The 26,280-nt window shown below is 36.8% G+C and overlaps 2 protein-coding genes across 2 annotated transcripts; one reads left to right on the top strand and one right to left on the bottom strand.

Annotated features, from left to right (window-relative positions):
• Nucleotides 1-225: 225 nt before the first annotated feature.
• Nucleotides 226-4,953, top strand: LOC121416476. The gene is made up of 2 exons (XM_041609971.1): nucleotides 226-2,626; nucleotides 4,638-4,953. The coding sequence occupies exons 1-2, from the start codon at nucleotides 389-391 to the stop codon at nucleotides 4,890-4,892; spliced, it is 2,493 nt and encodes an 830-aa protein (XP_041465905.1). The 5' UTR covers nucleotides 226-388; the 3' UTR covers nucleotides 4,893-4,953.
• Nucleotides 4,954-11,953: 7,000 nt separating this feature from the next.
• On the bottom strand, nucleotides 11,954-25,701 carry LOC121416925. The gene is made up of 8 exons (XM_041610457.1): nucleotides 25,640-25,701; nucleotides 24,240-24,310; nucleotides 23,574-23,662; nucleotides 22,797-22,900; nucleotides 22,116-22,219; nucleotides 20,576-21,529; nucleotides 18,299-18,535; nucleotides 11,954-12,569 (listed from the first exon to the last, which is right to left on the bottom strand). Exons 1-7 carry the CDS (start codon nucleotides 25,688-25,690, stop codon nucleotides 18,448-18,450), a joined length of 1,461 nt encoding a protein of 486 aa, XP_041466391.1. The 5' UTR covers nucleotides 25,691-25,701; the 3' UTR covers nucleotides 11,954-12,569; nucleotides 18,299-18,447.
• Between the last annotated feature and the right edge of the window lie 579 nt (nucleotides 25,702-26,280).

Here is a 26,280-nt window from a genome sequence, read left to right on the forward strand (position 1 = left end):
GCCATATATGCATGGGTAAAAAAAAAGTCCCCCCCCCCGCTCTTGGCGGAAGCTGCATCCGCCCCTGAATATATACCTCTTTCCCCTTCTTACAAGTCAAATTTCTCCATCGTCAAACATATTAGCTTTCTGTGGTCTAAAAAGAGTCAACTTAGGCAGATGAGTTTCCTGTAATACAAACAAGATAAATTCCTGATGAAGTGTCTTCTGGATTCATTACCATACAGATCCATTGACGTGCACGGAAGAACACCAGTACGGCGTGCTCGATCCAACGTGTGGACATCGTTTCGTTCCTTTCTCGTGTGCACAAGGCTGGAAAAATCGCCCATGTAAATGCGATTCCCAGTGTGTCCTTTATAATGAGTGTTGCAAGGATGCCGAAGATATGTCTACAGCTGGAACGTTGAACAAAATAAATATATACCCTTTCTCTGTTTATGACCCAATACCTGAGAGAATGGCTTGGGAAGATGACTTTCTACCGTATATCTCATGTGCTACCGTTTCTGGTGTTGATTATGGATATGGAAGCAATATCACCACCCTTTCTCACTACCAGATGATTTCTAAATGCCCCTCGTATGTCCTTGCCCATAGCGTAATCCGCACCAAGTGTGAGAACCCGCAGGAACCCGACGAAGAATTGTACACACCCGTTACTGTTGAAAGCATCGGTCACTTTAGAAATTTGTATTGTGCGTTATGTCATGACATTTCTACCGGTATCGAGTTATGGAGTTGGAAATGGTACTGTGATTATGATTATGGTGGTAGTAGTCGCAGTGGAAGCAGTAGTGATTCGAATGAAAACGTACGAACCCAATACACAGAAACAGAACTGATGAAAGGATTCTGCTCCAAACAACTCGAGCCGTCAGAAGATTTACCAAATGATATGTACCCACGGCATTGTTATCCTGGAGTAGATGTGACTTCGTGTTCTTCAGAACCTACCAAGTGTCCATCATACCTGGCACCTATAGTACACAATGGTACCATCTACCAGAATCTACACTGTGCTTATTGCAATGGCATTGACGTATGCGCAGACTATTTGGATTTGTGCAAATCTATCACATATGATGGCTCATACCCAGTCAGTGCAGGGTTTGCATTTGCAGAATTCTTTAACTTTATCGACAGAAACCAGGAATTTGCATGTGCTGAAAATGAAGCCTTTGACCCACTGTCAAGAAAGTGTCAATTGCTCTTTTGCTTCACAGGATTTGAATACAACACGACAACAAAACAGTGTGAACGTCTACCGGTAGATGAGAAAGGAAGGCTGTTTGTTACGTTCTATTCTCTCCAGGATGAAGTGAATATGACATCATTGGATACTGACTACCTTCTGGCAACGGTAAATAATGTCCTCATTCAGTCGCCACTGGACACACTGACGTTCCCTTCCGTTGTGTCGGTTCCTCAAATTTCCTGTATCCCCACTGGTGATTCGGAAAATTACTCTCGTCAGTCAATATGTCAAGTGTGCCTTGACACTGAATTGAACTTTACTACACTACCCCAAACGTCTTTGGAGTTCTATCAGGGTACTGCAGGTATCATAACCAATGCAACGACCACTTTGTATATGCCTTCATTAGGGAACCTGTCGATGATAGAAATACTTATTGATGTTCCTGCAGGATGGGACTGTGAGTCCCACAACTCCTGGACATTTTCAGATTACGGCAAACCCACCCTGCTACCATTCCGAATTAACTTTACCAGAGAAAGGGCAGATTATATCATGAGTGTCTCCAGCATAGGTGACGTTTGCACAGGCAACACCACCAGACTTGCTTGCGACACATATGTCAAACTAGATGCGAGTCAGTTTGAGATTGTGAAAAATCAGTCACGAGTATTTCTCCATTTCACCTGGAAGGATACAGTCCTGTTAGATGATGAGTTTCAAATAGGTCAAGATGGTTCAGCTCTTTACTGCCAAAAAGTTCCTACTTATGAAGAACGTAATTTACCTCCTGGCCTGGACACTATGAACACCATAGGAAATGCACTGTCTGTTGTTTCAGTACTGATCATCATAACAACCTATGCCACCTTTCCTGAACTTCTCAACTTGGCTGGGAAATCGGCCCTTACCTTATCTGTTGCCCTCTTACTCACATTTTTATTAGTGTTTGTGAGTGGAGTGAGCACGGAACATGATGGCTTCTGTAAAGCAGTGGCAGCCATTACCCATTTCTTCTGGCTCTCTATCTTCTTCTGGATGAATGCCCTTGCCATAGATCTAAATCGCACATTTGGCACCCGTGCCAAGACTAGAGTTGCTAGTAAATCTAAAAAATTCTACGTTTGGTACTCTCTCTATGCCTGGGGCGTACCAGCTTTGATCGTAGGTGCTTGTCTGGTCATTGACGTTTGTGGCTGTACTAATCTGCGATTCAGCTACGGCAACGATGAGCTTTGCTGGTTGTCCAGTGGCGATGCAAATCTGTATGCCTTTGGTGTGCCTCTGTTAGCACTTCTGTTCCTGAATGCGATCTTGTTCATAGACACGGTGGTTGGAATTAGACTTACCAAGAGGGCCTCAGAGAAAGCACTTAAGAAGCGACCAGCACTTGCTAAAGCCAAAGAAGAGTTATCACTGTACATCAAGGTTAGTATAAACATGATCACAATGTACACAATTTGCAATGTCTGCTTGTACTTTTACAGATCCCTCCTCTCAGACAGTATCTCCAATTATTAAAAAGTGATATGGGTCATCAATCACCAGTGGTGAGTCTAAGGTTCAAATACTCTGAAGGCTTGCTATTCTTAAAATGTATTAGTCCAAAGGTTTGTTAAGATGAAGGCTTGTTATTCCTAAGGTTGTTTCATCCGAAAACGAAATAAGCTTTGTTATTCTGAAGGTTCGATAGTCTGAAGATGAAGTGAGGTTTGTATAATTTTAGTTGTTTTCAGACTAACAACCCTATTTCATTTTCAGACGAATAAACCGTACTTAATAATTCTCAGAGTAACAGGGTATCCTTAATTAATTGTTGGATTAACATACCTTTGGAATGACAAAGCCTAGTATTCTATCATTCTTATCGCACCTTCAGAACAAAAAAAACCTGGCTTATGAAACCACAAATGTACAGATTTTTCATTCATTTTTGAACTTCTGAACATTGTGGTGTATGTAATATTTACGTTTTGGAATAGCAAACCTTTGGAATATCACATATGATATATCTGAATGTTTTTTTTTTTATCTTGTGAGCTATCATCCATCAATTGCGACCACATTTGAATTATTTTGTCCATTTGTTTATAATACTTATTGTGTCTACAACTTAGGGTATCCTCAGGCTATTCATTATTCCTTTTGTGCACCATTTCTCTTTCTGTTTCCCCATTCCCCATATCTGCTTGCATGTTTACGTATAGATTGAACTTTTACTCTGTACAAATTCATGCAGTTCAGCCTTAGGAGGCTACACTGCAAAAACTCCGGTGTTGATTTAACACCAGCCCGGAATTTATATCTGTCCACACCAGAGAAATGTTAAACAACACCAGTTTGGTTTTGGTCTAACACCAGATATGTGTTTATACAACACTAATCAGTATTAAAACAGCATCGGTTTGATTCCAAACTGGTGTTATATTTCAATACTTCTCTGGTGGGGACAGATATAGATTCCGGGCTGGTGTTAGTTTTTGCAGTGTAATTGGACAACTCTGTGTCTTTGGACAAACTCCCTCCAACTCTACAAAACATCATCTCACTCGACCTGTTCAAAAACATTGTTTTAGGCCTCAAACAGCACTTTGTACCATATTGTCTAGAAAAGGCGCTTTTTAAACCCAATGTTCATTCTCATTATCACTATTATTCTGTCAGTTGATGAAAATTACAACTTTCTGTTTGATGCCCCGTCAACAAAGAGTATACGGGGACCCGTTGCAGAAAGAGTTGCATTTAAACGCAAGTAAAAAAATCAATCGCCAGTCCCAAATGCGCGCTGTTGATTGGTTGAAAATCAAGTTGTGCATGAGTGTTAGAGTTGCGATTGATTGCAACTCTTTCTGCAACGGGCCCCTGATCAATGTCAAGTACTAGTATATGGAAACCCATCAATGTCATAATTGTTTCTTCAGAAAATTTACTCAATTTCTTTTGAAAACAAGCATTGAATTATCCAGAAAAACAGTGAATGTATGAATACACATCATTTTTAGAAAAATATTTGAACAAACATGTATTTTTATATGGTGACGTTGCTGGCTTTCCATAGTTGCGATTGATTGGATCAATCACAGCTCTTTGTAAGGCGGGGCCATGATTTTCACTCCATAGTTATCTGGTGTGATGGGTTTTACATGGATCCTGGGCCCATCTTACAAAGAGTTGCGATTGATCTGATCAATCACAACTATGGAAAGCCAGCAAAGTCAACAAATATAATGCATGTTTGTTCAAAAAAATTTCTAGATATGAATGTATCCAGAAATTCATGGATTTCTTGACAATTTGGTGTGTCCTTCAATGTTAACAAAGGACATTTTACAAATTTCCTTTATAAAAAATCATGACACTGATGGATTTCTATAGAGTTACGCTAGATCGGATCAATCGCAACTCTTTGTAAGACGGGGCTATGATTTTCACTCTATAGTTATCTGGTGTGATGGGTTTTACGTGGATCTTGGTCTTCATCTGTGAATACGCCAATGTCCCAGAACTCTGGTACCTCTTCACTGCAGTCAACTCATTGCAGGGTGTATTCATCCTCCTTGCTTTTGGATACAACAAACGAATCATTACCTTGTGGAAGGTGAAACTGGGAATGCAGAAGGAGCTCACCTCCAGTACCAGTGGTGATAATAATACAGAGAGCACCAGTACCGGTACCACCCGGGCTGAGAAGTAGCCACAGTGGTAAAGGCTCACATCCAGTACACTCTAAAAACACTGAGTAAAATTTTACCCAATATTTAGTAAAAAAGGAACATGCATGTTTGCTAGGTACTTTTTTAACCCTATGTTGGGCTATTTCAATGCAACATTGCGTAAAATTTCTTTTTACCCAACAACATGCATGTTCCCCATTTACCCAATATTGTGTAAATCCTTTTTAGAGTGTACTAGCGGTGATAATAAAGCGAAGAGCACCGGTACCGGTACCACCCGCGCTGAGAAGTAGTCACACTTTCAAAGGACAAGTCCACCCCAACAAAAACTTAATTTGAATAAAAAGAGAAAATTTTTAACAAGCATAGCACTGAAAATTTCTTCAAAAATAAGAAAGTTTTGCTTAATTTCACTAAACATTTCTATGCACATCATGGTCGGTATGCAACTGAGGAGCTGATGACATCACTCACTATTTCTTTTGTATTTTATTATATGAAATATTTTCTCGTCATTGTCATGTGAAATGAAGTTTCATTCCTCCCTGTACACGTGGAATTCCATTATTTTAACATTCTTTGCTTCAGGCAAGAAGGTCCTTACTTCATAAAAACTTGAAATATTGTTTAATTCAAACAATAAAAACAAAAGAAATGGTGAGTGATATCATCGACTCTCTCATTTGGATGTAACTGGCTCGTTCATATAACTATTTTGTTAAAAATAAGCAAATCTTTGAAATGTCATAACTTTCTTATTTTACATCCGATTTTGATGAAATTTTCAGCATTCTGCCTGTCTGATTTTTCTCTATTGATTCAAATAAACATTTTTCTGAGGTGGCTTGACCTTAAAGGCCATCGCACACCAAACAATTGGTTTGGGACCCGATTTTGAAATTAAACGTTGCAACATTTGATGCGAATATTAAGACAAGGAATATCTTACTGTGTAAGGTTTCATATCATTGTACAACTTTTTTTCTTAAAATCTATGAATATGTCAGCCTCCTTTTTAGTGTAAAAGATAAAAGTTAATTTACTAATTGCTCTTTCAAGCTGCATTGTATCTGTATTCATGCATAACGGGGGAGAATAAAGGGAGAGAAGATTCCGCATGAAAACTTGTTTTCAACATTCAAACAACAAATGACTTTTCAGAGGGAAAAATACAAAATTTCAGTCCAAAAAGTAAACAGAGGTGTGAAAAATAAAGCGTTTTTACCCACATGCATCTTGAAATATAATAAAGGCATGAGAACAATATCGTTCGTCCAGATATGGATCCTCATTCTTGCCATAGTGTTTTACATGATGAATGCATAAGAAATATGTTGTGAAAATATCACAATAAGTTTGGAATGGGGTCGGTTGAGCCTTGGTAATTCATATGGTAATGTATATAAAACCATGGAGCTCTATGATAAAACAAATTGAAAAGCTATTGATGTGCAGGCAGAAAGGACCAAATTCACAAGACAGTTGTTTTACTTTATGAGCACGTTACTAATTTATTTATAATGAATTAGCAAGTGAAAAGACTTTAAATAAATAAAAAAAAGATTATCATGCTGGTTCTTGTCCCATATATTTTGTACATAGTTTTTGTGGCTCAACTTTCCCTAAAAGGTGGCTCAAAGTACCCCATGGGTTAGGAAAGTTGAGCCATTTGACTTTTTTTTTTCGAAGGTGACAGTGACTATCAGTGTGAGGGCAGAATGTTATAAATACATAAAGGTTAAAAAAAGGTTTCCCAAGGAACAAATTTTAAAGCAAGGTCCTTTTTCTACAAAATTATGAATCATGCAAGTTCTAACATGATTAAAGAAAAAAAAATTACCCCACCTTCCCGTACTATACTTGAATGTAGAAGAAATTCAATGAAAGGTTCAAATAAGTTTGTAGACTATGGTACTTAAAGAGATGGTCCGGGCTGAAGATATTTATATCTCAATACATAGAATGGAATTCACTGAGCAAAATGCCAAAAATTTCATCAAAATCGGATAACTAATAGAGTCGTTGAAATTTAAAGTTTATCAATATTTTGTGAAAACAGTCGTCATGAATATTCTTTAGGTGGGCTAATTATGTCACATCTCCACTTTCCATTTTCTTATGTTATTACATAAAATCATATATTTTTTCATTATTTCATACTAGTGTGGATAATATGTCTCCCTTATAATGAAATAAGTTGCAACAATAAATATCTAATGCACTAAATCAGTTGTCAATTCAATTTTTCTAGTTCTTGGAGAATTTTTTTTTAATAACCTTAATTTCATAAAATAAAATAAAAAAAAAACAAGTGGGGATGTGACATCATCAGCCCACCTAATGAATATTCATAAAGACATGCCTAGAACACCGGAATAATGAAATCTTTGAAATTCAATAACTTTGTTATCGGATTGTGATCAAATTTTCAGCATTTTGCTTTGTGGATTTTACTCTTTTTATTGAGATATAAATATCTCCAGCCTGGACCATCCCATTTAAGCATGAGATATGTACACTGCAATCTCTTCCAAGTTGTCTAAGGAAAAATTATGTAAAATTTCCTCCTGTATCTCATCTTTGATGAAACTTTACAATTTCAAATTCTGAGAGTGGGGGAAAAAGGACCTCTTTTAGATATGCCAAATAATCATTTTCACTACTTTCAGAAAACATTCCTTGGTGACCCATTGCTGGTTTTGGAGTGGCAGGCCACAAATAATTTACAAAATGTTTTAGTGTGATGATCATGTCATATACTTTGATTAAGTATTAAGTACCGTAGGTTTTTAGGATGAACATAACTGATATTTCAAGGTATAGAAATCAAAGTTTAGACAGTTGTAAATACATGAATTTATATGTATACATAAATCAATGTTGCCTAAATTCAGAATAAAGTGTACAGATGAGAATGATTTCACAGATGAAAATGAAATAATTCATTTATCTCTATAGGATTTAACTTAAAATTGAAAAAAATGTACAGAAAACATATTCATAATTGTTTTTTGTTAATATTAACTCAATTCTAAAAAGTTGCTATATACTTCGCAATTGAACAAAATAATTTTTGGAGAAAAATGTAGGAGTGCATACATTACATTGCTGAAAATCAATTTATCAAACAAACCAGATTCTCGATGAAGAGAGAAAAAAAACATACTTGAAATACATTAAGACAATTCAATCACTTTCAAACATCTTGTCGAATTCCAAATCCCTTGTTTTCATCAAATACACACTGAAGTATGCAGAACGAGAGAGATCTTTTTGTCATACATGTATAAACAGGTTATTTTTATAGCTGATGTCACTGTACATACAAACGCATTCATAAGCACAAATAATTTCTTTGTGAAGCAATAAATAGAAATAGCCTTAAAAATGGATACAGTTAAGGTTTTCAACATGCAATCATCGGAGTAAAATCGCATGAAGAAACAAAACCCTGTGCCGCAAGAAGAGTTTGTAAGAACCTTTTAAGTTGCTTTGCTTCAAATAACAGCTGTTACCAAGCCTAAATTTGTTTACCTTGACATCCAATTACAGCTTGTCATTAAAAGCATCCATTGTCTATTTCAGTTCTAATATATATTGTTTTATTCTAGTGTTTTGGCCATTCGTGTGATTTTACTCTGATGAGTGCAAAAAGCTGAAGTCCATTTTTAAGGCTATTTTATGATTTTGCAGTTTTTTAAAACAAAATTTCTATGAAATAGGTTATTGCACTATGTTGGAAAATTATATGCAAGTACCTTTAAATGTAAGATTATGAAAACCTTTTCTAGTAGATAGGCAGATTAATGAACACTTGTGATGATGATTAATTCATTTCATGTAGCATATGTACTGCATTCTTATAGTGTGAAATGTAGCCCATAGTTATTCCATGAAATGAATACAATAATTGATAGGTAGGAACAGGTAGTTTTTTGCACCTTTTTTCCAAGACCTAGCCTGTGGAATTCTCTCCCACACGGTTTGAAAACCCAGACTTTAGTGACCACCTTCCAGGGCAACCTGAAAACATACCTGTATAAAAGTGTTTTTTGATAGACACTGACTTATTGTTCAGACATGTACGGTATATGTAAATAGTTTTTGTTGTTCTGCTCTAAAGAGCCTTGAGCATCTAATCAAGATGGAAAGTGCGTTATATAAATCTTATGTATTATTATTATTAAGACCAAGATACAGGCACAAAATCAGATGGAGAAGATAAGAAGATAAATGTACATGGTCTTTGCGGCCTCTTTTCACAAATAACTGTGATAATTTGATCAACCTCAACCGTTGAAACCCATTAATGTAAACACATCATAAAATAGGAAATGTGCAGAATACAGGTCTCGAAGGAAACAAGAATGAGCAATGTGAACAATAAACAAAAGAACATGCAATATTTAGAAGTATGGGATTATTAAATAAATCCATTTTATTTGGTGCAGCATATATGTTTCCAACATTTCATATTTCTAATTTTAGTCAAAAAGAGTCTTTTAATCATTTATTAGCATACAATTAGCACACTTATTATTAGTACCGTACCATTCTTAATGCATGTGATGATTTACAGAAGCATACTTAAACGTCAAGTCCACCCCAGAGAAATTTTGATTTTAATGAATAGAGAAAAATCAAACTAGCATAATGCTGAAATTTTTTTTTACCAAAATTGGATGTTAAATAAAAAGTTATGACATTTTGAAGTTTTATTTTTTCACAAAACAGAGATATGCAAAACTCAGTGCCATGCAAATGAGACAGTCAATGATGTCCCTCACTTTTACAGATTTGACAATGAGGACCAACTTGACTGAACCATATAGTAATAGCTATAAACACAATTCTTATTTCACATGTTGAGGGAGGAATTGTTTCACTTGACAATGAGGAGAAAATGAGAATACTTCATATATATAATAAAATAGTTAATAGTGAGTGGATGACGTCATCAGTCTGCTCATATCAACCAGGATGTGCATATAGCTATTATGTGAAATTAAAGGGGAAGTTCACCCTGAAGAAAACTTTGTTGCAAAAATAGCAGAAAAAATAGTAAAAAATATTGGTGAAGGTTTGAGGAAAATCCGTTAAAGAGTAAGAAAGTTATTAGAGCTCAAAGTTTTGGATTTGTGACGTCATAAACGAGCAGCTGCCCCATGTGTTATGTAATATAAAATGCATGAATTTCACATTTTGCATGGTTCCTGATGACTTAATTTTGTTTTCTATTCATGATTGGATGTGAAATGATTTGTCTATTGATATACAAAAGGTACAGTGAAAACCATTTTCAATTTTCTTAGAAAATGGCATTTCATTGATTTTTTACCATTCGCTATGTAGGAATGCTGCTCGCATATGACGTCACAAATCAAATAATTGAAATTCTAATAACTTTTTAATTGCTTGATGAATTTTTCTCAAACCTTCAGCAATATTTTTTATTATTTTTTCTGCTATTTTTACAATAAAGTTTTTGTCAGGGTGAACTTCCCCTTTAAGCAAAACTAAATGTCATAACTTTCTTATGTTACATCCGATTTTGATGAAATTTTCAGTGTTATGCTTGGTGGTTTTTTCTCTTTTGATTCAAATAAACTTTTTGTTTTGGTGGACTTGTCCATTAAGTGGGATATAAAACAAAAAAAATTCCTTTCAAAATAATCTGTGAACTGTAAGCCTTTGAAATATATATGAAATTTATGGGTTACATATACTTATTTCTAAGGTTAATCAGGATTTCATCAATTGATATTGCTCCTAAATTTGAAATACAAATGTATTTCTTGATATATGCATTGATTATATTGAACATACAGTAATCTGAAGAATGTGCATACATTGTATGATTGACTCCATTGATCAGCAAACATGTGAGAACTTTTTTAATAGATACTGTATCTGGAGTGTCTTTACAAATAACTACTTTAAGATGTTTAAAGGTCTGTGCCTGTAAACCAACTCTTATTCTAAAGAAAGATGTACAATAGTGTTTTGTTCATAGGTAAATCATATATTAGAAGCTTAAGTCTTTTAACACTTCTGCTGTATATGTACTTACATGAAGAAATGTATGATCACTTGAATGCTAAACAATGTATAATAATGTAACATCAAGAAAAGTGTCAAAAGTAAACTTCTCTCACCTTCTTCACAATATGGACTAATAAATGTCTATGAAGCATGCTGTATTCGTGTTGTCTTTAAAAAAAATATTTCAAATCAAATCACACTATTTTGGGGTTCATGCTACATCTCTCCTTGACTATTATACAAATAATGCACATAAGCGCGTGCATGCAGGGCCAAATAATGAACAATGTGTGAGAAGCGCCAATGGATGTACCGCACCGAGGTCCGCAGGACTGAGTGCGGTATCCATTTGGTGAGTCGAGCACAGAGTTCATTATTTAGGCCCTCTATGCACAAGAATGCGTGCATTGTTTGGTTTATACACCCCCATGTAACTGAGTTGCCCCGAATGCTATATTTGATCTTAATTCTAGACGAATATTATTCTAGATAATTCCCGACCTCGCACTATCCTGCACTCTGACGTCACAGTGCAGGATAGTACATTTGGTATGACGTCAGAGAGCAGGATAGTGCATTTTGGATGCCAGAGTGCAATTTGCTGAATATCATGTGATCCGATTTGGACCAATCAGATTGCAGAATATTCTTGGGATTTGTATTATACACGCTTTCACAGTGGTCGCCTTGGTGTTATACAGGTATAACTAGGGTATGAACTCTTCGCAAGCACCACGATCCGTCCTCTCTGCACACTAAGATGCGCAATAGCGCACTGTATCTATTCCACGAACCGTCCTCTTTGTTACGATGCCCACTATGGCGTAAATAATTAATTTCAAGAAAATATAAAGATACGGGATGAAACCTTAGAACCTGAACTTTTGAACTAGACACCGGTAAATAATTGGCTCTCCTTGTAGTCGTACTTATTTCTGGTTTTAAAAAGCTTTCTTTAAATGCGTTTTCTGCAAAACAAATTTTCGCATCGAAGTGCGCAGAGAGGACGGTTCGTGGTGCGTGCGACGAACTGTTTCAACACCTTGGCCAGTGAGCTCCCTAATGGTTTCCTGTCATGGCATTCAAGGTCCAGGTACACCAGACACACCAAATAACCAGGCCCCAAACCTCATTAACATTAAACCACTCACACAGTGACAAAGGATTACAAAAAGATGAAACAGGGACATTACTACCTTCTTTTCACAAATTTATGGGCAAAATAAAAAAAAGCATGCAGAGGCTGAAAGGTGTTTCAGCATGGGTGTTAAGGATACTTAACAAGTATTGGAAACCGGCATACAGCAGATTTGGCTTTATTCAGGCTAGACCACAACAGATTTTATGCAACATGTCGTTTCATACAGACATGTCACATATAATTATATACAGGTAAGTTTTTAAATCCTGCAGGACTAACCAAATAAAGATAGTTCCTGCAATAAAAATGATGAAGAGATGAATTCTGACTACATGTATTTGTTCATCAAACATCCAGCCACCATACCTGGTTTCACAATTCAAGCAGCCAAGTATGCACTGCAAATAAAAGCATGACGGCTTGAATATAAAACTATCCATTAAACAGGAATGCAAACAATGCTTTACCTCCATGTATCTGGCCAGCAGCACCACGCTCCATTAGGAAGTTTGCTCTGTAAAAGATGGAATAAAAGAGAAATATGAATCCATACAAGGAACAAGTGGAATGCCTCTGGCCGTCTCACCTGCATCACGCGATTCAACATAGCAGCAGTGCTGGCTTTGAAAACTACTATAACTCACACAAGATGTTCAGTGATACTTGGTTACTCTTATTTCCACGTTTTATGAATTAGACCAATACACTTACAGAGATAGGATGGTAATTCAACAAATACCCCCAATGCGGCCAAAGTTCATTGATCTCACATGACCTTTGACCTTGATCATGTGACCTGAAACTTGCACAGGATATTCAGTGATACTTGATTACACTTGGTCCAAGTTTCAAAAGTCAGATCAATAAACTTGCAAAGTTATGATAGTAATTCAACAGATACCCCCATTATGGCCAAAGTTCATTGACCTTTGACCCTGGTCATGTGACCTAAAATGCGCACAGGATGTTCAGTGATACTTGATTACTCTTATGTCCAAGTTTTATGAACTAGACCAACATACTTTCAAAGTTATGATGGTAATTCAACAAATACCCCAAATTCTGCCAAAGTTCATTGACCCTAAATGACCTTTGACCTTGATCATGTGACCTGAAACTTGCACAGGATGTTCAGTGATACTTGATTACTATTATGTCCAAGTTTCATGAATCAGATCCAAAAACTTTTAAAGTTTTTATTGTAATTCAACAGATACCCCCAAATCGGCCAAAGTTCATTGACCCTAAATGACCTTTGACCTTGGTCATGTGACGTGAAACGCATGCAGGATGTTTGGTGATACTTGATTAACCTTATGTCCAAGTTTAATGAACTAGGTCCATATATTTTCCAAGTTATGATGACATTTCAAAAACTTAACCTCAGGTTAAGATTTTGATGTTGATTCCCCCAACATGGCCTAAGTTCATTGACCCTAAATGACCTTTGACCTTGGTCATGTGACATGAAACTCTAATAGGATGTTCAGTAATACTTGATTAACCTTATGGCCAAGTTTCATGAACTAGGTCCATATACTTTCTAAGTTATGATGTCATTTCAAAAACTTAACCTCAGGTTAAGATTTGATGTTGACGCCGCCGCCGTCGGAAAAGCGGCGCCTATAGTCTCACTCTGCTATGCAGGTGAGACAATAAAAATAGCATGAATCCTGCAGTGGTGAAATCAATGCTTTCATACACCTAACAAGAGTGTCGTTAAAGTAAAGCGAGCTTTAAAATACACCCATCTGTAACATGGAAAATGGAATTATTGGTCAAGCAAGAAAAGTGGAAGGTGGCGACTTCACCTTTGACCTTCTGACCTCAAAATCAAACAAATTCCTGGGATCTATGCTAGTATCATACACAACAAATTATATGAGCCTAGGTTAAGTTAAACTGAAGTTATCGGGTTTACTTGTACAAAGACTTTAGAAGGGTATAAACGATGAAAACATGACAATATGGCCTTGACCTCAAAATCAAAAGGTTTCCTGGGATCCATGCTAGTATCAAACACATCAAATTATATGCGCCTAGGTTAAGTTAAACTGAAGTTGTGGCATTTACAAGGACTGCAGAAGGGTAAGATGAAAACATGTCACTGTGTCTTTGACCTTTTGACCTCAATAGGCTTCCTAGGATCCATTATGCACACCAAATTATGAGCTTGGGTTAAATGAAACTGAAGTTTACTTTTCCTTCTTCCTCTCTTTCTTATTCTTCTCCTCCTTTTCCTTATTCTTCTCCTTCCTCTGTCAAATCTCATTGAATTACCATATATAAGTATACAAGTATATAAACTACATGGACTCATTCTGATTGATATTGGTCAAGTTTAGGTAAAACTGAAGGATAAATATATGAATCATGCATGCTTTGCGGGATCTAGCACCCACTTCATAATGAGTTAAAACCATTGCAACTACCATGGTAACATGGTTTATCAGCTAATCAAATGTCAAGATTTTCATGAAACATACAATAAATTCAAGTATAAACATAGATATTTTTTTTTCAATGCTGCCAATTTCTTGTAATTAATGCTCTGGATTATCCATATTGTAAATAATAGGCAAGTCTTTTAATGTCTAAAGGAGCCATGGTCTGAAAACTTCCCCATCATTCATTTTATATATGGATGCCAGATGAGGCAGATTCAACTGTTGTTACGGTACTGCAACAAATTACATTGAAAATTTAGTTTTAGATTTGATTTCCCTTTTTTATTACAGGAAATAGATCAAGCATACACCCAAAACAAATAACAAACATCTTAAATGTCTTGGAGAGTTAGATGTGCAATCCAAAGTTATGATAGTCCTGTATTTCATTCAGATAAAATCCAAGTTAGTTGGCAAAGATTCCTTAAATTAAAGTTCACAATGATGGCGATCATGAAATTTATGTTGAAGCCTGATGAACAGTAAGAGTCACTGTAACGAGTTGAAATGTCCGTGAAGACGATGTTCATGAGGATTAATAGTCAATTTCAGTAATCTGTGGGTTGAAAAGCGTTCATTAAATCAGGTTGATGATCTTGATGAGAACTGAAAATTCCTCTCTCAAAGTAACTGCAAACGGTTCATTGATGGCATGTAAATAATTCTACAGAAGATAAATGTTGTATTCCAGTTGGAAATAAACTATGCTCTGACATAAATCCTGGTGTGAAATTCTGAGTTCTGATGTGATATGATGAAGTGATTGAAGAAACTGCCAGCTTAGATGAATAAATTTTCACCATTATGGAAGCTTCTAGTATTGTCTTCAAATAGAACATTATCATTCTTTCTAGAATAGTCCACTTCTAGAAGACTCTTATGTCCTAATTTCATGAATCAGATCCATAAACTTTCAAAGTTATTATGGTAATTCAACAGATACCCCCAACTTGGCCAAAGTTCATTGACCATAAATGACCTTTGACCTTGGTCTTGAACCTCAGGCAGGATATTCAGTACTGAACCGCGAGCCGATGCAGACGCGTTTTTTTGTTGCGTGTAGAGCATGTAGAAGTGATTAACTTGCATCTGCTTGCGGTTCAGAACCGGCAATTTCGCACCACCAAAGAAGTAGGTACAGAACTGCAAGCCAATGCAGAATTGGCTTTTTTATGTGCAAATAGAAAGCCGATTCAGCATCGGCAATTGGCGCGCATTTCATTTATTCTACCATTTTGATGTACCTGTAAGCGCACATATCCAGCGTTGTCCTTATCATGACGTATATATTGTTGTTGCATGGATCATTTCAGGTTTTGCCACGGGAGCCAATTCTGCATCGCTAGCAGTGACAGCGTGTAAACACGGAGCAAGATAAACCTAAAGTTGGTTCTGAATCAAAAGCCGATGCGAGTGTCAACACAATATTAGTGTGGATGAATTCCTGCATGCTGACATTTGGGTTGGCTCTGTAGTACTTGCACCATCTGCCGAACAATGACTCGTCAACCTCGAAATCTCCATCATTGGGGCGTCAACCATGGCCGTAAACCTCTGCCACATAATGTCGGAAGTGATCTCTGATAAAGTTGACCCAATCTACCGCCCTCATCGGATGGAGTTCTTCAGAAGAAAATCATGGACGTATTCCTTATCTTGAAAGTTGAAATGGTTCTACCTTAACCCTAAAAAGACTGGGGGGGGGGCTGATTCAGCCCCCCCTCGACATTTTTCGCGATAAATCTGCCGCGCAAATTTTTTTGACCGCGTCGCTCGCTGACTTTTTACTTTCAAGTCTCGCGCAACTTTTGAGACCAAAATTGTGACCCCCGGGTACGCGGTTCAGAAATTATGCAACATTTCGTAAGTGCATGCAGACCCAAAATTACTCAAAAACGTGAATTTGTGTACAAATCCAATGCAAATAGTGTTTTTAGCCAAAATTCATAAATGTATCATTATTTTTCCTTTTACTGCTTAAAATCAATTAATTTTATCTTTTTTATGGTCAAAATGAAGTCCCCGACAATTTCCATTGAAAAAACAAGAAAAAACAAAAAGTCGAAAAACAAAGAAATACATAAGAAATTTAGAAAACAATAGAATACATAAGAAAATAAATGTGATGTTGAAATCTTTTTAAAATAAATTTGATCAGGTGCCTATCTAGAGTATGTGAAACAAAAATTAGCATTTCAGGGGCATTATTTTATTAATTAGAGCAAACTTATGATTTTACGCATAAATTAGCATAATTAATGAAATATGAGATTTTTTGCAGAATTTGATGTTATAGTTTTGTAGATAATGCCATGGGTAACGCGTGTGCCAATTTTCGTCGCGATCGCGCGATCGACGGCCGAGATCATAAGGGGGGGGGCTGAATTTTATTTTATCTTCTTAGGCGTCGAAATAGCCCAGTCTATTTAGGGTTAAGAAGGAATTCTCCATGATAGAAATTCCACATCTTTGTGGACATTGTTACTGCACATAATATCACACACCTACTTGTTAATAAGTTGAGGGAACAAATAAGGAAATTTACCAATAACAATAGGCATTTATATTGCGCCACTAGAAATAATCTATTCTGAGTCGCATTGTTATTCTTATTATTATAACGGCTTTAGCTTGAGCTAGGCCCGTTTTGAAAGTCCATTTTTGATGCACGTGTACACGGCGTGTTTTTCGGTCGTGTACACGTTGTAAACACTGTGAGAGCGAGTTCTGTTTTCATGTCGACACGGACCCGCATCAATATGTCATAAAAAGGGGTCTATATAGTCTAAGTCACGGTTTTAAAGCTTACCTGAGAAGTTTGAAGTATCAATCCACAAAAATTGGTGCAAATTAAAAGTTTACTCGGCTTAGCAGCGCATTAAATTAATAAAGAATGCAAAAGAAAATCAGTGCAGGGCCCTAGCTATCGCCGACGCTCGGTGGATGCGCATTTTGTATACTGTACCGTACATGCATGCACAGATCGCTGCAGAATAAGTGTAACTGAAGTTATCGATTAATTTTCATTATTATGTTGCCAATTTGAAGAGCGTTTGTTTGTAGGCTTGTGTGCGAGCGTATAACACGTAAGTTGTAGCGATGATCGCTATCGCAATTGGTGATTCTCAAATTGACTCTGAGTGTGATTGAGCAACGCTTTCGAGCTTTTGCGACCGGAGCAGACCCATTTCGTGCCGATTTCGTGGTACAAAAACGTGAGTCTCCAGAAAGAATGTGGATTAAATTGGCGATTTTGGAAGTGAACTCACTCTGGATTAATTGAAATATGTTGACATATTAGTAAATAAAACATGTGCAGTGTCTGAGAACTAAGATTTAATGTGAGGCTGTGAGCTTGTTTATGCAGATGCTACCGTGTACACGGTGATGGAATTTAGTACACGTGCACTGACTTGACCGTGCGTGTACACGTGAACCCGATTATTATAACGGGCCTAGCTTGAGCTGCCTTTCAGCGCTCAGTGCATTCAAGGAAATAATCCTGCCAGGTACCCATTCACCTCACCTGGGTTGAGTGCCGCCCAATGTGGATAAATTTCTTGCTAAAGGATATTACCGGTATACCATGGCTGGGATAATAATGCAATAGCAATAAGGAGAATGACACAAAGAACAATAATACATAGTTCTGTATATTCTTGTGCATTTTCAAATACTTGGATACCATTCATCCCAGATTTAGCCTGCATCTTTTATAGCTTATTTCAAGGACTGCATCATGGCAGGTATTCATTCACCTGACCAGAGTTGAGAGTAACAGCGTGTGGATATATACCTTGCAACCGTCAGATTGCTTCAGACTTCCGCCTTAGGCGCCTTTCAATCAGAGGGTTGTTTATAGAGCAGTATTTTGTCTATTGAAGAAGTGTTGAGCAAGTAGGAACCTTGCTATCCGTTTGAGGGAAATGTCCAAGAGCATACGGTCTAAGATGTTGGTGGCTCTTCATCCGAATCGAACTCCACATCCTGACCTTTGACCCAGTTACCTCCGTTATCTTGGACCCAGCCAGAACTGTTTAAACAAAGGCGATACAAAATAAAACAATAACAACACGAGTGAAAGCAAGAATGGGATTACTAGGAGGATAAAACAAACAATTCAATTTCAGTTTACAATCAATGGGAGCTCCAAGACTGTGAGTCAATGAGCTAAAAAAAAGTTGACAAATGATTAATTCTGCTTTTGTGCCCAAGACAACCGGGGATGCTGGCTTGGCGGCTTCCTCTAACACTCATAGCAATAAGCCAGTTCGTAGTTCCTCTCTGCGCATGATCTGAGGAAGGTCATTGGTACTAAAGTGACATACTAGTAGTGGTTTAAATTCTAATGTGATAAGTACCACATTTGATGTCTTGATTATTCATATATTCTTTTGGATTGGGTTTTTCATTTACATCCACAAAAAACAGCAACGCATCCACGAACGACTGGTAATTCACTCTTTGCCAAGTTCATTGTACAACATACCCTATTATGCATTCAAAGTGGGAATGCAACAAATACCTTCATAAAGTGTTCATTGGTGTGCTATACTAGTCACCTGGTCTATTCAATTTCTTCATCCTGCAATGTAAGGCAAGCTGACGTAATATCTTGTTTTGAAATCTACCTATCATACTGAAAGAAATTAAAGGTCATTTGACCAAAATTGTCTATGAAGTATTAACTACGAACTGGTCTATCTCACTTTCCTCCATCTATTCTACATGATTCAAGCGCATCCTCCATCCCTAGCCCAACCCTACTACTCTCCATCTCCATTTTTGTCTCACCTGCGAAGCAAAGTGAGACTATAGGCGCCGCTTTTCCGACGGCGGCGGCGGCGACGGCGTCAACATCAAATCTTAACCTGAGGTTAAGTTTTTGAAATGACGTCATAACTTAGAAAGTATATGGACCTAGTTAATAAAACTTGGCCATAAGGTTAATCAAGTATTACTGAACATCCTATTAGAGTTTCATGTCACATGACCAAGGTCAAAGGTCATTTAGGGTCAATGAACTTAGACCATGTTGGAGGAATCAACATCGAAATCTTAACCTGAGGTTAAGTTTTTGAAATGTCATCATAACTTAGAAAATATATGGACCTAGTTCATGAAACTTGGACATAAGGTTAATCAAGTATCACTGAACATCCTGCATGAGTTTCACGTCACATGACCAAGGTCAAAGGTCATTTAGGGTCAATGAACTTTGGCCGAATTGGGGATATCTGTTGAATTCCCATCATAACTTTGAAAGTTTATGGATCTGATTCATGAAACTTGGACATAATAGTAATCAAGCATCACTGAAAATTTTGTGCCAGTTTCAGGTCTCATGATTAAGGTCAAAGGTCATTTAGGGTCAATGAACTTTGGCCGAATCGGGGGTATCTGTTGAATTACCATCATAACTTTGAAAGTTTATTGGTCTAGTTCATTAAACTTGGACATTAGAGTAATCAAGTATCACTGAACATCCTGTGCGCGTTTCAGGTCACATGACCAAGGTCAAAGGTCAATGAACTTTGGCCGAATTGGGTGTATCTGTTGAATTACCATCATAACTTTGAAAGTTTATGGATCTGATTCATGAAACTTGTACACAAGAGTAATCAAGTATCACTGAACATCCTGTTCGAGTTTCAGGTCACATGATCAAGGTCAAAGGTCATGTAAGGTCAATGAACTTTGGATATGTTGGGGTTTTTTGTTGAATAACCATCATATCTCTGTTAGTTTATTGGTCTAGTACATAAAAAGTGGACATAAGAGTAACCATGTATCACTGAACATCTTGTGCGAGTTAGAGTAGTATTCAAAGTCAGCACTGCTGCTATATTGAACCGCGTGATGCAGGTGAGACGGCCAGAGGCATTCCACTTGTTAAAGATACTCATCAACCGGAAAAGTGTCATCATAGACTCCTGAAGTGTGTAATCGTAATTTACTTTATGTGCACATAAAGAAACTTATGATTTCACACTTCGTCTAAATGTGGTATAGAATCCAGTGAAATGCCAAAAAGATATTTTATAAGATCATTGCTTTGGTATTTTATACATACCTAGTAAGCTCTAAGTATCTCTGGAGTTCTTTCTTCTTTTCATCTGTCATCTTTGATATGCTCTTCTGCTTTGTCTGTCCTGGTCTTTGTTTAGTCCTTTCTTCTTCTACTCTAGCCCCTCTTCTGCAGTCCTGGAGATCCTTCAAACCCTGAGGCTCCAGGGAAGACCCTTGGCCACACCTCTGGATACCCCTCACACCCTGAGGGTGTTCATGTGTCCCTTGGCTACACCCCTGGAAACCCCTCACAAACTCAGGCTTCGGTGCAGGTCCTTGTCCATGTTGCCGCGAACCCTTCTCTCCAACATCTACATCTAACCTGGTATCCTGTTGCAAGTTGCCACATGGCGATTCCCTCTGAAAGGAGCTGCCTGGAATTCCTTTAGTGATCCTCTCATCTTTGGCCTGTCTAAGCTTGGTAATGCTAGCATAGTCATCAACATCTGGGTTCTGTGTACTTTGGAATTCCCTTATGAATTCAACCGAGTTCTCAACCTCACCTCCATACGTTTGATCTTGAACGGAAAGGGATGATTCATTGTAGGAACCTGGGGATGAGGTTGTTTCTGGCTTTCCTGAATTAGGTTTATGATGTGGTTGTTGTGAAGAGCATGCTTTTTCATTCATTGCATTCTTCTTTGCTTTTGAAACGTATGGTCTGATTTGAAAGCTAGAAACTCCTGGAGCTCGAGTCTGAAGGTTAGACTTGAACCCAGGCTTGAGACCTGCCTTTCGAGGAGCAGTAGTTGAGCTGGCAACAGTACCATGAGGGTGATCATTAGAAAAGCCTGGTTGAGGAGTCTGTTGAGTAGGGATAGTTGTAGCATGTTCATTTGAAGAATGTAAAAGATCTTGGTCCTGATTGGCTAGATTTGAATTCCCTGCCGTCTGATTGGAAGAACTGATCTGCCGGATGGATTGGAAGAATAGCTTGTTCTTAGACTTCTTGGAAGGTCTGTGGAATGAATTAAAAGTAGAAACAGGTGACTCTACATGAATTTATAATTGATCCAATCAATCTCAAGTATATGGATAGCCAGGTACATCAACATCTAAAAGGACATGGTGCAAATTCCCTGAAGAAAAAAATATGACATTGATAGATATCCACATACTTGAGATTGATCACAGTAATCGTAACTATGTAAGATGGAGCCAAGAAATCTGTTTGAACTTGAAATTTGAAATATATTTTATGTAATCTAGTCTAAAAGTATTGCTTTGACTCTCAGGCAAATACTCATAGATTTCTATAGTCATTACTGGAAAGTCTTTGCTTTGTCTGATTTTGTAAGGAAATTCACCTCCAATGGGTCCCCATTTAGAATGAGAATAAACGATCAGTCTTGCATTTTATAACAAAAAGGCACACAAATGTGAGAGATTGGGAATTCGGTGAAAGAGCAGTGATGCATCTCAAATATGCAACAGATTGTATTATCCCTTTTTTCATAACAACCCCCTGATCAAATTACCTGTGAAAGAAATGAAATAGCCCCTCTGTAATAAGATAATAATCTCCCATTAGGAAGTACACTCACCCTTCATTTTTGTGTGTATGGCATGGATTGTATGGAGCTTCCTTCAGCAGTGTGTGTCTTTTGGCCGCTTCCACTTTCAGCAATAGGGGGGATGGCTCAGTTTCCTTCATGAGAAAAACATACAAACATAAGAAGTGAAATTATGATTTCATAATTTCTTTATCCTGTTTTGTTATTCTGGATAAGATGTCATCGTGCTATTCATCTCACCTTCATTCACAACTTCAACTAAAGTCTCTTAGTACATTGAACATAAAAGTAACTTTGCCTAAACGTTATTCTATTGAGATCATTGAAAATTGTTTGACTTAATCGAAATTAAAAACAAGAGGTATACAACACATGCTTCGCAAAATCTGATAAAAATATTGCTTCAATTGGGTGAATATACATATAGAAGTTCAACTTATGGAAGTCTACCTGCATGTCAGATACTGTATGTTTAAGTTTGTACAAGATTATTAGGGGGATCCACCTTGTGAAAAATTTGTTTTCTGTCAACAAACAAAATCAAATGTGGAAGGCCATTACCTCAACAATTTTCTAAACACAAAGGCATTTGAACTCCCCAAACAGGCGACAATGCCCTATCTTTGGTAGTTACTTTTCCGAAAGGAGGGGGGGGGGGTGCTAACACCCAATGTACCCCCTAGATCATATGGCCAGGGTATTTATAATTACCCGATTCACTCCTTCCTGATTTTCTCTCTTAATCTCTTCTTCTTGTCTTCTCTTTCTGACCAGCAAAGCGAGCTCTCTCTTCTTTGCAAAATGATTTTCAGTGGCTGCAGAAAAAAGGGATAACAAAATTAAATTAAATGATGTATTGGAATAATTAAATACCTTTTATACTTATTCCCTTGTTTTTTTTTGAAAGATATTTACTTAGCTTTAACAGTAATTGCTTTAATGTATGGAACCATCATACACTATTTGCAAAGTGATTTTTTTGTTGCTTCAAAACAAAAAAGGCAAATTAGAAGTGCTTAAATTACCAATTACCATTTATACTTCTTTTTCAATATAGATACCTAAACATATAAATATGTATAATAATACTTTTTATATTACATAGGTTAAGTAGATTTGAATCAGTGATAGATCAATACACCATCACGTGACCATAGCTGCGAGGAACGCATTTGTTATATTCTGGGTTTTGACGTCACCTCAGTGAATATAACTGCGTCGTATTGTCAGTTGCGGCGTTATATTCACTAAGGTGACATCACCCGCTACTTACAAGTTGCATAATCAGGTAGTTTGATGTATGCGCTTCGGGCAAAATATAATTCCTTGGGAAAAATATAACTCCATCGGAGAGAGGAAATGTTATATTCAAACTCTAGGTAGGCAATATCTGTATAATATACCTAGACACCCGAGTTATATTTAGCACAGTGTATAACAGGGGTATGTGAACGCATTTCTATTAAAAAGGGTTGAAACAGTACATACCATGTTGATGTTTCTTTCCAGCTCGGTGAACTGTCAGCATATCAACGGTGTCGAAGACTGGTTTATAATGGCAAACCGTACACGCATACCTGGATATTCAAATGATAAAAAGCAGTAATTAAGCAATAACTTTGTTCTGATAGTGTTCTTAATCATCTCGGACAGGACGTTAAGCCGTCGGTCCTCTGGTTGCTCGCTTACAAGCATGCATGCTTTCTTAGCAAAAATTCTCACCATTCACCATGTTTTTCTCTTACAACAGGACCGTCAGGACGCCATACTAGGGAAGTTCACCATAAGGTAAATCTGTGTAAATAAATGTAAGCTAGAATAAAAAAAACCACTTTGACATTGGTTTGGCGAAAATCAGTCTAAGAATTGGACATTTCAGTTTTTTATTTTATGACATGAAAAGTAAGCAGCTTCCCTGCATGTCATTTGACATATTGAAATTCTACATATATTTTCAGGAATTTGAAAATGATTCAATAAAACTCCCAAGCATTCAATATATCATCAGACAATGGCAAACACATACTAGCAATCATCATGAGTCATTTCTCCAGAAGAAAGTGTTCCCTTGACTCTCTTGCTCGAGGTCAAGGCCGACCAAAAGTGGCCTTGAGGCCAGCCTCGACTCCATTTGAGTTTGCCTGACATACCAACCTTCCATTGCTCATAAGCATTGCTTCATCATCCGGGATATCCTTAGCCAACAGTTCAGCTACTCTCCGTTTCTACAATTTAAAACACAAATAAGAATAATATTAAACTTTTTAACACTGACACACTGGTTAAGATAAAGATTTCATTTTCTCTACGAGGCCTGGGTGGGGGATCTCACACTCATTAGAAGGTGGACACTGTATTAATTTCATTTATAATTATTTCATTTATTTGTATATACTACACATGTGCAAAAAACAGAGCTGAAAAGTCCAATTTACAATCTCATTACAATAATACAAAATAAAATCATGTAGATAAAGTCTATAGGGTTGTAGGGTTTAAATATAGAATTCATCAATTATGTAAAACAACTACTACAAATGTGCAAAAAACAGAGCTGAAAAGTCTAATTTACAATCTCATTACAATAATACAAAATAAAATCATGTAAAGTGTATAGGGTTGAAGGGTTTAAATATAGAATTCATCAATTACGTAAATCAACTTACGATATACAATATGTACTTTCAAAATAGAGTTTAGTGATCATCCTATTTCAGAGTATCCTAAACAAACATGATATCACCAAGTAATGCTTAAAATATTCTACTTTTTGTGATAAGTTGATATAGGATTGAAAAGTATACCCTTTTCCCTGCAAGATTGATGATATACCTATTTCACTGTATGCCTGTCTGTGAAAAAACAATACTTTGTGTACAAGCATGGTTTTCACTTTGTAATGACCAGGGGCAGAAAACTCTCCCAAAAGGTAGGGGGACAATGGCTGGAAAATTTGACAAGCAAAAAAAAAATGCTATCACCTCAAATTTAAGGTCATTTTGATGAAAATAAATTTGACAAGCAAAAAAAGGTAATCCCATTTCGTCATAAAATACATGTTTTATTTCGATTTTGAATGATGTATTTCTTATTATCATAAAAGACCACAAATAGTAGGGGGACATTTTACAGTGTGTCCCCCCCCCCCCTTACTATTTTGAGTAGGGGGACATGTACCCCCTGGGATTTCCTCCCATGGTAATCAGCCAAAATTATGCTACACCATTATGTTTACATTGGACCTAAAGGGGAATTTCAAGCAATATAGGGCTTTTTTTTGCTTTGTTTTCTTAAGCGCTTTATACTTCTTTTGTTCAGACGGAATCATCCTTGAGTCCCTGTGCATTTTTTCCTTGTATATAAAATGAGATTGAAGATTATTTATTAGTAAATGTATGCATACAAGGAAATTTGGTTTCCAAATGGCTTTATAAATATGAATAAACAAAGATGAAAAACTACGATAGGATCTATATCATGATAGAAAACTGTACACAGGCCTAAACAAACAACGTGATAACTTAATTTTTCATTTAATAACCTGCAATACAAACCTTAAGAAGATTCAATTGTGAAGCGTCATCTCCTTCTCTCTTGAATGACATCTTTAGATTATGGTATCTGCAAATGAGGGACAGAAACAAAAAAAAAGAAAAGAAAAATGGGTAGGATTGATTAAGCTAAACTTTTTTGTCTGATAATTGAATCAGACTGGAGCAATGTCATAATAATGCAAGACTTTTGTAAGAATAATGGCGACTGCATGTAATTTCAGTGAAAGTCTTCAATTTACGAGACAACTGTCTTCAATTTTGTTTTCATTACTTGCAATTGCAAAATGGAATTAATTTTTGGATTAGGTGGCAAATAAAGAAATGTGATATTGATGAGCAGATAGCACATGGAAAATATTGCCAGACTGATCTCCCATCCCTCAATCCAATGGTCAACAAAGCAAAGACAATAGGCCTTACTCTTGAACCGCTTCGTTTTTACGTACATCCGGTTAGCCATGCCACCTTGAACTTTAAAGAACATTTTCTAGAATTATTTCACAAATACTTATATGTGATTATAATAGTATATAGAGTCTACTACTAACTATTGTTCTTCAAAACGGCATCGCTTACCGGATGTACATCATAACGAAGCGGTTCAAGGGTCAGGTCTATTGTCTTTGCTTTTGTTGACAAAC

The sequence above is a fragment of the Lytechinus variegatus genome, chromosome 6 (assembly GCF_018143015.1).
Source record: "Lytechinus variegatus isolate NC3 chromosome 6, Lvar_3.0, whole genome shotgun sequence".
Classification (NCBI taxonomy): Eukaryota; Metazoa; Echinodermata; class Echinoidea; order Temnopleuroida; family Toxopneustidae; genus Lytechinus; species Lytechinus variegatus.

Coding starts and splice junctions, on each gene's coding strand:
- LOC121416476 (XM_041609971.1), top strand. CDS start 389: ATGTCTACAGCTGGAACGTTGAACAAAATAAATATATACCCTTTCTCT. Junction 2,627..4,637: donor AGTTATCACTGTACATCAAG/GTTAGTATAAAC, acceptor TTCACTCTATAG/TTATCTGGTGTGATGGGTTT.
- LOC121416925 (XM_041610457.1), bottom strand. CDS start 25,690: ATGTCATTCAAGAGAGAAGGAGATGACGCTTCACAATTGAATCTTCTT. Junction 24,311..25,639: donor CACAATTGAATCTTCTTAAG/GTTTGTATTGCA, acceptor TTTAAATTGTAG/AAACGGAGAGTAGCTGAACT. Junction 21,530..22,115: donor CATACACACAAAAATGAAGG/GTGAGTGTACTT, acceptor TTCATTCCACAG/ACCTTCCAAGAAGTCTAAGA.